This window comes from Passer domesticus, chromosome 7 (genome assembly GCF_036417665.1).
Source record: "Passer domesticus isolate bPasDom1 chromosome 7, bPasDom1.hap1, whole genome shotgun sequence".
Lineage (NCBI taxonomy): Eukaryota > Metazoa > Chordata > Aves > Passeriformes > Passeridae > Passer > Passer domesticus.
In genome coordinates, this window is record NC_087480.1 from 40,779,167 (window position 1) to 40,795,021 (window position 15,855).

Consider the following 15,855-nt stretch of genomic DNA (forward strand, 5'->3'; position numbering starts at 1 on the left):
AAATACAAGACCTAATAGGACTCGGTATTTTATGGTCAGCTACACACCAAATAACAATATCTTCTTTTTCCATCAGAGGTTTTGCAAATAGGTGACTCCCCTCACACAGCCCCAATTCTGGTTGAGGCTGACGAGATTTTTGGAGATGGAAGTCAGTGGAATTGCTGATTGTAATTCTTTAAAGTAACTTCTTAACATTGTATGGCAGATCTATCAAGTTTTCACTTTACGGTATGTGGGGAGCCCTAATGTAGTGCACTTTTTACAAAAAACCAATCCAGTGAATTCTTCAACAAACTGCATTTACAACATAATTTATCCACAAAAAAAAAAAAAAAGAAAAAAAGAAAATATTCTCTTAATCATGATTTCAATTAATTCTTTTGAATTACCCTAAAGAAATACAAAATGCACATTAAAGGGGAAGGTCATAGGATATGTGTGGTTCCACAGCCTGGGTGGTCACCTTATCACTGCATTTGGCCAGTGGCATAGCCCCAGTGCTAGTACAGAGGAAATGTGCAGAAAGATTAACAAATCAGAGAAATGAGAGCCAACAAAAACAATTTCCTTTCAAATTTCATTAGACTTTGTATCACTGGCGACATTGCGGATGTCTCAAAGCTGAAAAGTTTGCCTCAAAACCAGATATTATTTTGTACACAGGGAAGTGAATAGACTTTTTCCAGACACACCAGGCCCATTTCCTACTTCTTTTGCAAGGCTTAAATCAAGAGAAAAACTGCAGCAAAACCCCCAACCCTTGTGAGAACTTAAGTTTTGCTTTGGAAAAATCAAGTACATCTGATTCAAGGTAATTCTCAATTGCTGTTTTCTCTTTTTTAAATTACTGGATTGCCTTTTACAGAGGGCATCCACACCTGAGCAAAACGTTATTTGATCACAGTTATCCATAACCTTACTGGGGAAACTGGTCAGCTTCTGTACTTTTCCCCCATCATTGATTCTTAAGGCTTCTCTTCTGTGTAGGTAATTATCTTTCCCTGTACTGAGGCAGGGTAACTTTCAGGAACTTGAAAACCAGGAGTATTCTGGACTTCAGTATTTTTTTAGCTACTTAAACCCAGTGCTCTTGCAAAGTAGAAGCTGGTGGAATAGGAGTCACCAAGAGTCTGTTCTTTTTTGTTCCAGTCACTTTTATTTCTCCCAGTGTAGCAAAAAGGAGTTTGTGTCACTTTCAGCTGATGTACTCAGTTAACACCGAATGTATCGCAGATCGAGTACCACAACTCAAATACAAGAAGAGCAAGTGTGGCATGCTGCGTTTCCAAATCTGGCAGGGCCCAAGCCTCAGAGCAGTGCTCAGAGCAGAGGGGCCAGTCCCTGCTCTGGAGGCCGGGGCCGGTGCTCCTCCCGCTCCTGCTCCGGGAGAGCTTCCCGTGACCGCAGTGCCCGGGCCCCGCTGTGCTCCGCGGCACGAACACGCTGCCGTGAGCACTGCTCGTCTCACCGCCCGTACAACCGCGCTCCTTCCAGAGCAGCCCGAGCTCCCCGCGCGCAGCCGGACCCGGCCCGGCGGGACAGACCGCGGACACCGCGCCTCCGGCCGGGCGGGGGAGCGGAGCGGGGCGGGGCCCGGGGCCGCCCCGCCCCATCCTCGGGGATGCCGGGATGTTTACGGGCCTGGCAGGAGCGGCGGGGGGCGGAGAGCAGGTCGGGGCTGCTGCCGGTGCCTGCGCCGCCCGCCAGGAGCCCCGCTAGGTGCCCGCTGCCAGCGCCGGCGCGGCCCCGGGCTCCAGGCGCCGGAGAAGGCGGGGAGGAGCGGCGGCCGGTGCCGGTGTCCCGCGGCAGGAGCAGGCGCAGCCAGGCTGCTCGGTGAGTGGGGCGGCGGCGGGGCTGCGGGCGGCGGCGGGGCCGGGGGGTCCCGGGGGTCCGGGCGGCCGAGCCGGCGCTGCCGGGGCGCTCCCCCCGCCGCGGGGCTGCCGGCGGTCCCGCCTCCCGCCGCCGCCCATTGGCCGCGGGGCTGCGGCGCGCGTCCCCATTGGCCGCGGCGGCTGCCGCTCCGCCCGCCGCACGGGGAGGGAGCGGCGCGGGGCCGGAGCGAGAAAGTTTGTGCGCGGCGCTGGGGCGGGACGGCCGCGGGCTGCGCCGCGTCCCGGGCACCGGCACCTGCCCGCGGCCGGAGGGGTGCCGGGCCGCCGTGTGCCGGCAGGGCCAGCGGCGCCCTGAGTGGTGGTGCTTCCCCCGGTGGCGGCTGCCGCGCCGCCTCCGCTAGAGGAGCGGGCGGCCGGGGACCCTGCCCGGCGGCCTCGCCACCTCCGGCCCCAGCCTGCCTGCGGCCCGGCCGGCCCCCGTGCCTCTGGCGTGCCTGCCGCAGGCGGAGCTGCTTTCCTTAGTGTTTCTCGTCACTTTCCTGTGGTTTTCTCCAAGCTCCCGTGCCCTCCTCTCGCTTGGGAGTGGGTGTCGGGCAGATGCTCCCGGGACAGCCCAGCCTGGGGTGTCACACGGCAGCGGGTGACAGCGGCGCTGTCCCCGGCAGCCGCGGCCCTGCGGCTGTGACGGGGAGCAGCCCCGTCCCGGCGGGTCCGGCGGCCGCTGCCCCGCGCCTCCCCGGGAGGACACCGGGCTGCCGGCCGGGGCCCGGGGAGAGCTGGGGCCTGGTGGCACACGCTGGGAGTGAGGCGTTCTCCGTCTGGGGAGTGAGTGTCCCCTTCAGCCTACCCAGCATCCAGGCTCGGTTATCCCGGCACCGGCCCCGAGTTCCTTTCGGTGTTCGTGTGAGCTGATCCTGCCGGGTTTCAGGGTTCAGAACGCGCTTCTTCGAGTGCGGTGTGCTTTGGTTTGCTCTGCATTTTTTGAGGGGCATTTTCTGAGGGGAATGGTAAAACTACTTAATCACCCTACTTCTGATAAAATATGATGAGGGGATGTGTGTTCAGTAATCACACAAATACTTAATTATTGATATTAGATAAAAACTTTCTAAATGTTTTTTTTTCCCCTTCTTGCACCACCTGAATGGTAACTTTTGTTACCTTTTGAAGTGATAGAGTTGTTTTCTCAGATTGCAATAGTGGCATCGCCTCTCAGGAAGGGTCACATTGTGCACAGTAATTTCGTGGAATGTACTGGATGTATTTCCTACATAAAGTTGTATTACAAGCCTGAGATGCAGAAATTGCATAAAATACACTCTTTGGATTGTTAGATTGCATGGTTAGATTCACAGATTGGCTCAATCAAGAAGAATGAAATTTAAAAGTTGGTTTTGTTTTTTTTTCCCTAGGCAGTTTAGGCGAGAACTGAAATGTTACAGTGCTGTAGAAATGTCTGTTTAAAAGACAGACTTGCACTGTCTTGAGAAAGATGAAATGCCATGGAAAACAGTCATTAGTTCATGGCCTGTGGAAAACTTAGGCAGAGGAAGGAAAACTGTGGTGGAAAGAGCGAAACTTACAAGCAAGTCCGGCAGCTTTAAAGTAAGAACTTAAAGCCATGTTTGTTATTTTTAAGTGTTTTGATACTAAGAATAATATTAAGAGCACTTGTTCTTTAATTTCAAAACATGAAGATACTATATTTAGAAATACCTGATGTTTGGGTAGATGGCTTGTCAGAGCACACTTAGAGGTTGTTCGCTGTAAGGATGGAGATACTGCCTTTGTCATAGGTATCTTTTATTCAACATACTAGTTAGTCATGGCAGTAAAAAAAAATAAATTGAGATTATTTTATTCAAACAAAAATCTTTTATTCAACCAAAAATCTTTTTTTGATGTACTTATCACAGCATCTTCCAGGGTGTACATGAGTTAGATAAGTAGATTCCCATCCTCACCATGGAAGCTTGTTTCAAAAGAAGAAAAAAAATCTAACATTTAGAGCTCATCAGAAGGCCTGTGAGCAAATGAGAAAGTCAGATGAAAACCAGAGTGCAGGAAGTCAGTTGCTCATTTTACTGTGACCTGTGATACCTTCTGGATTGTAAGACAGAGCCACATAAGCCCCTGTGTGAGCTCAGTTGCACAAAGCATCGTCAGTCCTGTGCATTTGTGCACAGTTTGCTGAGGCAGTTTGTTCATAAATACACCCCCCCATGTGTAATAAACTTAGTGCAGTACTCTCTGTGGTTATACTGATGCTAAATTCAGCTTATCACTATCAGTGCCTTGCTGCCTTCTGAAGTTTGATATTGTTCCAAACATCTGTGCTGGGTGCTTGGTTGAGTTCACCTTACATTGGAAAGTCCCCTAGGAAAAGTCCATCTGCACTAACTTCTTCTCTACCTCCAAGGGATTTTTTTTTTTTTTGGTGATTTGGTGTTTATCTGAAAATCCCTTCTGGTTTAGGATTTAGGAGATGATGGGATTATCCTGTGAAGGTTAGTACTATGGATAGTTTTAGGAGTTAACTGACTAATTTCCAGAGAATTTGTTCACTTTATCTGCGTTCCATGTGCTTTGCAAATGAGATGAAAATAACTGACCAAAATACCAAAGTGGTGATACGGGCAGCCTTTAGAACACTGATTTGCTGTATTTATCACCATTTCACTTCCCTAGCCACATGGGAAGGAACTGAGCCCTAGTCTGAAGTACATAATATCACTTTTTGTTTCCCTAATAAGTATTAAAGTGATTCTTCCTGTCATGTTAGTTTAAAAAGCTGCAGAGAAGCAATGCTGTGAAAATGAGTTGCTTCTTTGTTGAAGAGACTCTTGTGCATTTGTCTCAGGCATGTAAAACAAATCTGTGATTCAGTTGTGATTTTTGTAGCAAGAATATGTGCAGTATTTCAAGTGCCATTGTAACCTGTTGGGTGTATAGCACTTACTTATGTAAGGGAATTTGTTACAAAAATTTAAGCAAGACATTAAAAAGAGGAATTTGTAAGAAAATCCTGTGAACAATCATGTTAAAACCTGATTGCACATAGTTAATCTTGTGATATCAGTGTTATTTTGTTTTGGATTAGAGGTGACAAAGTAAATAGACTGTTTGCATCATGTGGCATTTGAGAGTCTGCATTCAAGCCTCTTCAAGCTGCTTGGAATGATTTATAGCAAAGTTATTGCTGTCTTATTTAATGGCTGTATTTATGTTGGACCAGATTAATTATTTTACAATGTCATAAAAGTTGATGTAGAGCTTGTAGATTAGATTGTTGCTGAAGCCTTTGGGAGATATGTGAATTAGGTGCTGTGAAGTATTGATGAACCAGTCTTTTTCAGTTAATTTCCATTTTTTTGCAGTTAGAGTACAGAGTTTACAAAATTACTGTTTCTTTGATAGCTGGAAGGCAAAAGTATCACAGGTGAACTAAAAGTTACTTCTAAAAATAAGTAAAAACTTGTGGTGGGAAAACACATAGCCTCCTGCCCTGTAGAGGCCCTTCTTCTGTACCCTTTTTGTCCTCATCTGAGAGCAAATCCAAAAAAGGAGTTGTCTTTGCAGCAGTGAACTTCCAGTCCTTGCCCTGACTGAAATTCAGAGCTGTGTGTTGGGTACGTGGGCTGTGTGTGAACTTTGCAGAGCCCTGCAGGACTTGAGGAGCAGCCTGCAGACAGTGTCAGACATACTGCTGGTCATTGAGGGTGCTCCACAGCCACACGTGGACCTTGCATCTTTTACACAGTGGTGCTTTAATGTAAAACAGAAGCAGCTGGAGTGTTGGCTTGCCTCTGAAGTGAGTGTGCTGGCTGCTGCCTGCCTTGCTTCTGGACCCAGGGATCCTGGATTACTTGCTGCTTTCAGGAGTCAAGGGTAATGCTGCTCAGAGGCTCACAGGCAGCCTGTTAAATGTGGTTGGTGTTCCTTTTCTGATTCTTTATAATGCTTCATTCATTTTAACATCGGGGTAGCAGATTTTAAACTAGATATTACAGATAAATTTTTTCAGCTTGAGAATGTGCATCTAATGCCTGCAGTAGGATGTCTTGCACTGCTTTCTAAGATACTGAGACATTTCTTTGAGGACTGTGTGGAATTTATTGTTATATGTGTTCTACTCCACCTGTAGCAACATGGACATTGTCAGCCAGAGTTGTTGCACAGTTGTGTCCACCCAGTCTTCTAACTGGGATGTATTTTTCCTGTGCTTAGCCATAATGGGTTCAGCTGACAGTGCTTCCAGTCTTTTCATTTGTCTTGTGTTTTTAACTCTTGTGTTAAGATCAGCTGTTTACACTTTTAGTAAAGTCCCTTCGGCATCTCTTTGTGAATAATTTGCTTATATAGGTTCATTTAAAGTCATGCCTTCATTAGGACTCCCTCTCTGTGAGAGCTGTGAGGTTTTGCACCTGTAAGGGTTTCTAAATTATGTTTTAGCTTCCTTTATCTGAGCATCTTTAGTTTTTGGGGTTTTTTTCTCCTTTTAGTTTCTTTTCCTTTTTCCAGGTTAACTTGTTATTCTTATTTATGTTCCTTCTGTTTATTTTCTTTCCTAGTTCTGCTTTCCCATACAGTATTTTGTTGACAAAACTCTTGTGTTGGTGTTGAGTGAATTGCCTTCTCTGTTGTGGTGCTTGCCTTGCTGTTGCAGCTTTTGGAAGTGCTTGTTCACCTCCCTAGTGAGGACGAAGCACAGTAAAATGTGGTGAGCTAACTTACTAGCACACTGTTTCCAGAGGGAAGATGTTCTGTTTCTTCTACAGTCCCTTTCCTACATCTCCTATCCCTGGATTTCCCCTTCTTACTTTTTTCTCTGGTGCTCAGCAGAGTGCCCCATGTGCTGGTTCTGCTCTCTGCTTGCAGGGCAGAAGCCCAGCTGCACCAGGGAGTCGGATCAGCTTGGCAACAGGGCCAGAGAGGTCAAGATGGCAATGTGGGATTGTGTGGGAGAGAAAGTGAGAGAAAGAAAGATCTTTGGTGTTACTGAGCCATTAGATTGACTTGTGTAATTTCATGTTAGAGATGCAATTTGGCAGTAGATTCAGCTGATCCGAGTTAGCTGGGGCTAGAGCAGTCCTGTATCTTCCACTCTGTTTTTTGCCATCACAGTTCTGTCCTTGTGTCTGCAGTGGAACTGAACTGGCAAAAAGTGACTTTGTCAAGGTTAGTTTTCCGCTAGTTTCACTTTGCTTACCAGGAGTCTGGCTAGCCACAGCAGTCCCACTGGAAGGAAGAGGGTTTGGGAGTCATGGCTGAAGGCAGGGGAAGGGGCAGCATCACATCATCTGTTCGTCCTGTCTTAGAGCTGCTTGCTTACAGACGCAGGAGCACAGCCCGGTGTGCTGTGGGCTGAGGCTTTGCTTTCTAGATGGTATCATGGTTAAATAGAGTGCATTGTTCCCTGCAATATTTTCACTGTGACATTATTGTAATCTACCTATGCCTTTTATAACTGACTATTGAGTATGAAGAAATGGGTTATCAAGTTTCCTTCAGGTGAATAGAAACTAAATGAAAAATGTACAAGCTTGCTGCTCAAGCAGTTTCAGTTCCTGTTTCTTTTTCAGTTCATAAGAAATAACAAACAGTTCAATAAAGGGCAAGTCAGTGCATGTATAACCCTTTGGGAGCACCTTGCAAGATAAGCAATTTACTTGAGTGACATAACTGACATGGAGAGGGAGAAGTAAACAAACGAACTTCCTAAATTGTGCAAATGAAGAGGAATGGAAGCAGACTTGAGAAGCAGGAGAGCTTCGACTTTCATCTTCTAGTCAGACAGCATTGGCAGAGCAAACTCTTAGTAGCTGGGGAATGACAGTGAGTGGCATGTGTGTTTTCAGGGTTGGAGTGAAAATAAGCCTGGTGAGTCGGGCCAAATGGATGAGAAAATTGCGTATGAACTCTTAGTGTATTCCCTTACTTTCTTCCAAAAGGGTTATTTGTGTGTGGCTGCTTCTGCTCTTGCTAAAACCAACTTTTACCCCAGATTAACTGTCTGTTTTTTGGTTGCTTTGACTGGACTTCCCATGAGTACAGAATTTGGACATAAGTTTGCTGAAAAATGCAGTATTTCCAATTGGATAGTTAATATCTACCTGTAGATCAACAACTGCTGGGAATTTGTATTGTTCAGATTCTAGGCTGTCCCTGCAGAGGGAAGGAGTGGCTTGGCATCCTGTGGGGAGTATTGATCTGGGTTTTAGAAACTGCTTCTAAAATGAAAACTAATCCTTCTGAATATAGATGTATATGGATCTATACTGAATCCCTTTCAGTAATTTAAAGTTGTGTATGCAGCTTCTCTCTGATGTGGATGCTTCTGCAGAGAATTTGACGAATGGGTATGTGGTTTCCACACTTTAGAAGACATTTTGAGTTTTTTGGACAATGTGAAGCAAATATTTGCTATTAGCTGTCAGTGGTAAAAATGAAATATTCTCTGTATGTACATAGGTATAGGTACATAATCTGTGTACAGACATGTGCTCATATATATATTAATATGCATATATAGAATATTTATATATTTGTGTGTATACTAATAGGGATGTGTGACATTTTATTGTGACAATGGTTAGCTTGGTCTCCAGTACTAAGGCTGCTTTGTCCCTTGTCAGTTAGTCTTGGCAGACAAACTTCAAGTGGGTGTCAGTTTAAATGCATTTTGCATTATTAATACATGCATATAAAATATATGTAAATATAAGCATTATAAGCTACAGCCTGCCCCGAGATGCCAGCATTGAGTGGGCAATGTGGGCAGTCAACACTGAAGAGTGTTGATCAGTGTTGATGACCTGACAAAGTGTGGGCTGAGTTTGACCACCAAGCCAGTTCCCTCCAGTGGCCAAGTTCTTGCCTTAAAGAGGTAGGGAATGACTTCAGACAGTCTGCCTTATAAACCAGTGCTGTGGCTGATTTTTACTGTGCCCACATAGAGCTGAAGGGCCACGCTGTTACTGCTGGGTGTGAAATTGGTCTCCTCTGCGAGGTCTGTGGCTTTGGCTCTGAGAGGTGATGTCAGTGTGACTGCAGGTGACAGAGAGCAGGGCTGGAGTCGGGCTGGCACTGGGCTCCCTGGCACACACTGCTGGGATTAGCACTGCTGCGGTGGGTATTCAGGAAGGCACTTGGAAATCTAAGCCCTTGTTTCCACAGCACTCTGCTTTTTTTAGGTTCAACCAGGGGGACTGTTTGAATGTTCTACCTATGTTTAAACTGTGCATTTCGGTAGCTGAGACACAACATGTGATATAAGCAAATGGGAATACTTCTTAAGCTTGTATTCTTACATGGAAGATTTGTGTTGTTGGCTTTTCTGACCCCACCCCTCAGCTGAGACTGATCCTTATCTTTAAATTTAGTAAAGATGAGAAGTTTGTTGATCTAAATTTTTTCATTTTAAATCCATGTTAGATACTGAAGAATCTAACTTTGTACAAAATTTACAAGAAAATTATTTACAAAAAATAGTTGTTCCTGAAGAGTCTTGTCTGTAACTTAACTAAAATAATGGTTATAGTGAAAACTGAAAATATCTGCCTTAATTGGTGGTGTAATCCAGAAGTAAACATAGTACATTCCATTCTTTAAGAACAGCCAAATTGACTGTGTCCCTGATCAGCACATCCTGAACCAGTGCAACTCTGTGTTTCTCTGTGTAAGCAATTATGTGGAGTAGTTACAGCAGTATTTTGCAGAAAAAAAAGAAGGCTGAGCATCTCAGATTCTCAGCAGAACTGTAACATTCTGAGCATTCATTTAAGTATATGCTCTTTTCCTAAAGTATAGCTGTTTCTGCTTTGACATTGATTACTGTATGTTCTCACTTAAGATGCAAAATTGACAAACAAGTGCATAGCAAGTAGCTAATGGAAACCATGTATATTGAGACTATTAATGATGTTTTCTACAGGAAAACGTATTTTTTTTGTTGTTGAAGAACTGCCATCTGTTAAAGCAATAACGTTTTTGCCTAAATACCGTGCGAATTCAGTGTGAATGCTTTATGGACTTGGAGCTATGAAACTAGTTCTTAAAAAGCATGTTTCATGTGATTAAGCAGTGCATTTAATCTTTTTCTCCTGGAATAGTCTGATCATGTTTTTAAAGATGTAGTTGCTAGACTTAAGTCACAAGGATTTCAAGTTTTTCCTAGTTTTTTTTTTTTTAATATTATTTTAGAATACATTCGGGTGAAATGGAAGCGATGAGCTCTGGCTCCTGTTCAGGAGTGGCTCCTCTGCTCTGACTGCACTGAGAGCCGTGGGTAGTCCTGCCTCTCCCCTGGCAGGCTGCTGGAAACCACCTGGAAAACTGAACGCTGCCTGTGGGACGGGAGCTTGGCGTGTGGCAGCGCGCCCTCGCCTCTCGGGCTGCTTTGTATCGGTGTGATCTTCAGAGGGGTGGGCAGAGAGCCAGAGCTCTGACAGGTGGCCACTGGGGAAGTGCATGAGGACAGTGAGGCCTGTTTGTGAGGGAAGGAAAAGGTGTTCCTCCCATTTCAGGCACTCGGGGTTTGATGGTCTGACTTACTGGTGAGGGCTCCTTTTCTGCCTTGTGGGGTAAGAGGAGTTGCTGTGTCCTTGTGATTTCAAGTGAAAAATTGGTCCTGTTGTCTGTATCCCCAGGAACTTCACTCTGCATCCTTTATGTGTAGGTGCCGACTACTGTTTTGATCAACTGAAAAGTCAAAGATTTAAAATATTAGTAATTAACTAGAAGTATTAACTATAATTGTAAAGTGTTAGCAGCCATAACCAGAGTATAAGATTTAGTGTATATGCCTGTGTTCCTGTGATCCATACTCTGTGCAGGTTGTCCAGATCCAAATGATCTTCATCATCAAAATGGTAAACATCATGTTTGCAAGATAGATGATTTAGAAAGTTCCTTTTTTTGGCAGGGCGTATGGTGAAGGCGAGGAGTCCTTCCCTCCCCATGTGATCGGCTTGAGAGCTTTGAAAAACATCAGTTGCATTTGGAGATTTTGGGGGTGCTATTGTCGTTGACTTGCCTCGCCTCACCTCACCTGTTGCTTCTTTTCTGTGAACCTTTTTCAGGGTGATGGATTTGCAGAAGGTGGTCCCTGTGTTACTTCTTTAAAGAGGTGACAGACATGTTATAAATAGTGTGTTTTGCATTTGCATTTCAATTTTAAACAGGCATGGACTCTTTGGGGTATTTTTAGTGTCTTGGCGCTGTAAATTACAACTTGAAAACCATCTTTGGAAGAGACAAAATTATTGCCTCAATTGAAATTTAAAGATGAACAATATTACAGCACTGTGTTTTGCCTTCTGGGGTTAATATTAAGACAAAAGACATGCCTGACACTGAAAACAGTCTTCAAGCAACGAAATCCAATTCTTACTTATATTGTGTTTTATAGTACAAAAAATTTACTTTACATCCTTGGCAATCTTTGAATCTTTGTGATTTTGTATGATCAAAACACCACAATTCTCAAAAATGTGAATCTATCATGCCTTCTTCAAAGACGAAAAATTAAAGTAACTTTCATATATGGACATAAAATAATTATCTTTGTCTTTCTGCAAAAGGAACAAATCCAAGAGTTAATAAATCTTCCATGCTTTGTGTTGGTAGAATGTTTTACCTCTTTGGTTTACTTGCTTTATTATAAAAACAAGCCACAGAGGGCAGAGTGATGACTGGCAGTGGTAGTAATATGACTTCTCCCATTTCTAATATTTTCTCAAATTTAACAAGGAAAGAGAGGGATAAATTTCAGAGCACTTTCAGTCAGTGCTTCTGACCATTCAGACAAGATTAATGGGTCATATATTTTGAATCAACATACATAATCTAAAAGTTTCAGCTTGTTTCATTAATCTTTTGCAATAGAGGGTAAAGATTTTTTTATTTACTTTTTGGCAATTTGAAGCAAATGTTTGGACCATAGGAATTACCTATTGGTGGTCAAAATTTTAAATATTGAAACATATTGGTGAAACACTGCGAAATCTTCAGTAGAAATATTGATGCTATTGAAGAGAGTTAAATTAATATAAAGACTCTTCAAAATAGCACTTCAGAAAAAAATTGCCTTCTTAGGAGTGATAGAAAGAACTAGAAGTTAACAGAAGATTCCTTAAGTTTGCTGTTACTCCCCTGGGATTTGTTTCAACTGCATCAACCCCTGTGAATCTACCTGAAGAGTCTAAATTCTGAAGTTTTGTAACAATGGTTTAATTTTCAGTGCTGTTGTGTTATGATTTCTTGCCTCTGAGGGCAGGTTGCATGGGAGGTGTTTTAGAACTTGCAAAAGATGTCGGTATTGGTGTCCTAGTGCTGGCTGAAAGATTGCCTGGTCAGTGGTGTGCACTGGCTCTGGCAGCTGACTTCCCTTTCTCAGCATGGTCATTCTGACAGTCTTGGAAGTCTTGGCATTACTACCTCCTCTTCTCTGCTTCTCGCTGTAGTTTGATAATTGATTTTTTTCTTTTCTGTTGACCTGCCTGAAATTGCTTTTTCTGGATCTCCTTTGTCTTTGAATCAGTTACAGGTAATACAGAACAACAGGAAGCTGCAGCCTGTGTGGAAATATGATAGATGGAAAGGCAAAGGGACCTTTGTTTTTCTAGAGTGTGGCTGTGGTTTGGTGTCAGGAATTGCTGATGGAGCTGGGATGGCATGTGGGTGACTGCTTTCAATGGGCCAGGGAGAGCAGATCACTAATGATTTGTTTGTGTATGCTGTCCACCCCTTACTACACAAGGACAGCACACGAGAAACTGCAGAGCTGCTCGGTGACTCTTTTGTCTGTTTGTGATCTTACCACAACAATGCTGTAAGAGTGGCAACAGTGCAGCGAGCACAAACCATTCATTACCTTCTTGAATATTTGCAGTTGCCTTTGAAAAGCTTTTCTAAGGTTTTCTGCTTTCTGTTGAGAGTTATTTCTAACCCTTTGAATAGTCTAGAGGAATTACTGGGAAGATTTGCATGTGTTTTAACAGCTATAGGAATCTGTGTGGAGTGGAAATAGCTTTGTATGTGGAAATACATAGGTTTAGCAGAATAAATTTATTACAGGAAATTTCCTCATGTTAAACATTTAACAGTGTCAGAAAAGATGTGCTCTGTCTGTCTGTATATCTCCAGAACATTCAGGATTTGGAGCAGAGAATAAGAAAATAATAAATTGAAAAGCAAGGATAATATCCCTATCAGACACATCATTTCTGTTTCTCTGAAGGCCTTGGCAGGTTTGACTGGGTAATAGGCAGGGATACTTCCTTTTTTTGTGATAAAAAGATGTTCAGGCCTTGCCTCTGACTCGTATGAAAGCTTATTTCATTGTTTGACTTCGAAGCCACCAGTGAACTTTTGTGTTGTCTTCCTGTGAAGAGGGCATCAGTAGGCACCAGTAACACTGGCTGCTGCACCTGCTCCCCCTCAGGGGTGCCCAAGAAAGGATGCACTTAGTTGAGGGGAAAAAAAATCTTATGAGCATTTGCATTTTTGTCTTTCCTGTTTTTACTGCTAATGGTTCAGTGCATGTTGCACTCTTATTACTGGTCAAAGCCTTGTGTGTCTATCATGGGAATGTGGCAGGCATCTTTCCTCCCATCTTCCTGATGGGAAATGAGAAGATCCCAGTTGGGAATGGAGTCTGTGCTCTAACAGGGTATTCGAAAAGCCTCTTAACTTGCTTGTCAGATTGTACTGTGTACGTAGCTTTTTTTCCCTGTTTGGATGGAACTACTCTTGCATATTTCCTAAAACCTACAGATAAATCAATGCATTGCAGTATGTGTGCTGCAGTTGTAACTCTTCTGCTGATCTGCTATTTGCCCTGCTGCCTGTAGGTCAGACATCTATATAGTTAGGCAAGTGGTTGGTGCCCCTGAGGAGTAATGGGGTGATGCAGCTTTTATCAAGCAGAGTAATTTGTTTGGTGCAAGTAGTTTTAATTCACATTATTAATAAAAAAATCAGGTGCCTATAGTAATTTACTTAATTTCATAGAACAGGTAAATATAAGAAAAGTTTCTTCCCCAAACAGTGCAGAGCTAGTTAAATGTTCCTAAACTGAACTACAATTGAGAAGATGAATTCCTTTGTTCTTCTGCTGATGTTCATTAATCATAAATACTGGCTGAATTACAGTGTAATGACTGTATTTTTCTTTTCAGGACATAAGGGACATTGTTGCGTGATAGAATGGATGAACAATCACAAGGGATGCAGGGGCCTACTGCTCCACCATTTCAGCCACAGGTACATATATCTGGGTTTTTTTTTTAACTGTAACTAATTTCTTAAATAGAGAAACATTGTTTCTTGTGGTAACAATGAAACTGTGAACAGATAGAATGTATTCTCATGATCTTGAAATTAACTCTGTGTCAGTCTAGTAATTGATAGAAAATAATTGGTTTTAATTTTTGCCTCCTGCTGCTTCACTTACTTTGGGAAGTTGGAGTTGTAGTGTGAGGAGGAAGCACAAAGAGGAATACAGTTGTTTCCTTAAGAAATGTTGAGTTGTTAAACACTGTATTCAAAATACCATATTTATTTCAGATTGTTGGCTTTACCTACATCTTCTTACACTTCCTGACAGTGATACTGTATGAATTTCTGTCATTACATTGACAGAAATGTAATGGTTGAAACCAGGCATCAGGTTTCAACTCCACAACCTCCCTGGACCACCTCCCTTTCGCTGTCAACCTCACAGTGAAAAAAATCTTTCCTGATGTTCAGATGAGACCTTCTGTGTTTCTGCCTGTGCCCATCACCTCTTGTCCTGTCACAGGGCACTGCTGAAGGAAGCCTGACTCTGTATTTTAACATGTGTTTTTCAGGAATTTGAGCCCATTGATGAGATTCCCCCTGAATCTTCTCTTCTGTAGGCTGGATGTTGCCAGTGCTGTCAGCCTTTCCCCCTGTGATCTGTGCTGCAGAGCCCTGCTTGCTTTCTCCAGCATGTCTGTGTAGGGGTGGCCCAGAGCTGGATGCAGCACTCCAGGTGTGCTCCCACCAGTGCTGAGTAGAGGGGAAGGATCTCCCTCCTCCAAATGCAGCCCAGGACATCCCTGCCCACCATGGAGTGCATTGCTGGCTCCTGTTCACGTTGGTGTCCAGGGGTTCCCCAGGTCTGGCCCGTGGAGCTGGTTTCCAGAGGCCAGTGCCAGCGGTCCCACTGCATTTTGGGGTTATCACAGCCCATGTGTGGGGCTTCCCACTTCCCTGTGGTGAATTGTGTGAGGCTCCTGGCAGCCCATTTGTGCAGCCTGTCAGGGTCCCCTGGGATGACATCATGACCCTCTGGTACATCCAGTCCTCCCAGTTTGTGTCATCAGCAAACCTACTGAGATCACATTTGGCCCCATTACCCAGATTAAAGATGGTGTTGATCAATACTGGATTAATTGCTGAGGTACACTGCTAGCTGCAGCCCTCCACCCACAGTCAGTGCTATCAGAAACTCATTTGCTATTTGGAATGAAGTGCCTGGATGCTCCATCAGCGTTTGTTATCTATGAAGTTAAAACACTGTACTCCCTTACATCACAAGGATGTTCTGGGAGTGCAGATAGTACTCCCAAACTGCTTCCACGTTGTGAAAAGGTTATGGAGGAAGATTGAAAAATATGGATTAGCAGTCTGAGGCAGTAGACACTTAAATTCCAGAACTTCTGTGAGAGTAGAATGGGAGCATTTTAGCATCTAAATAGAGGAAAGCATTAATCTCTTACTAGACCTGAAAAACCATAAACTGAAAGCAGCATATACATCCCTTATTTTTGGGGGTTTGTTTGTTTTGGCATTCCCAAAGCTGAAGAACAGTGCTTTATTAAGTTTGTTCTTACATGGAAGCATGTCTCTGCTCAGCATTGCTATTCTGCTCAGTTTCCTTGTTTGCCTGTATTCTGGAGCCCTGTGCAGTATTCAGTGTACACACAATGGACTTAAGTAGTGAAACATTTTGTTGTCTCTTTCATTCAGTTGCTTTTCCTAAAGGTGTCTGACT

General features: G+C 43.7%; 1 protein-coding gene across 6 annotated transcripts in view; it reads left to right on the top strand.

The window, feature by feature from the left end:
• Window positions 1–1,696: 1,696 nt before the first annotated feature.
• NEK7 (NIMA related kinase 7) overlaps window positions 1,697–15,855 on the top strand; it is a 62,961-nt gene continuing 48,802 nt past the window's right edge. For 2 of the 6 annotated variants that reach the window (XR_010366189.1, XM_064427943.1), the window contains exons 1-2: window positions 1,697–1,836; window positions 14,015–14,099. Coding sequence is in view for 5 of the 6 variants with exons in the window: in XM_064427943.1 (XP_064284013.1) it covers window positions 14,043–14,099 (57 nt within the window). In the remaining variant the exon portion in view is untranslated. Of the gene's footprint in view, window positions 1,837–2,773; window positions 2,791–3,247; window positions 3,441–5,457; window positions 5,765–10,887; window positions 10,963–14,014; window positions 14,100–15,855 lie in introns of those variants that run through there. The other 4 variants (XM_064427945.1, XM_064427944.1, XM_064427946.1 and 1 more) reach the window with 4 other exon arrangements.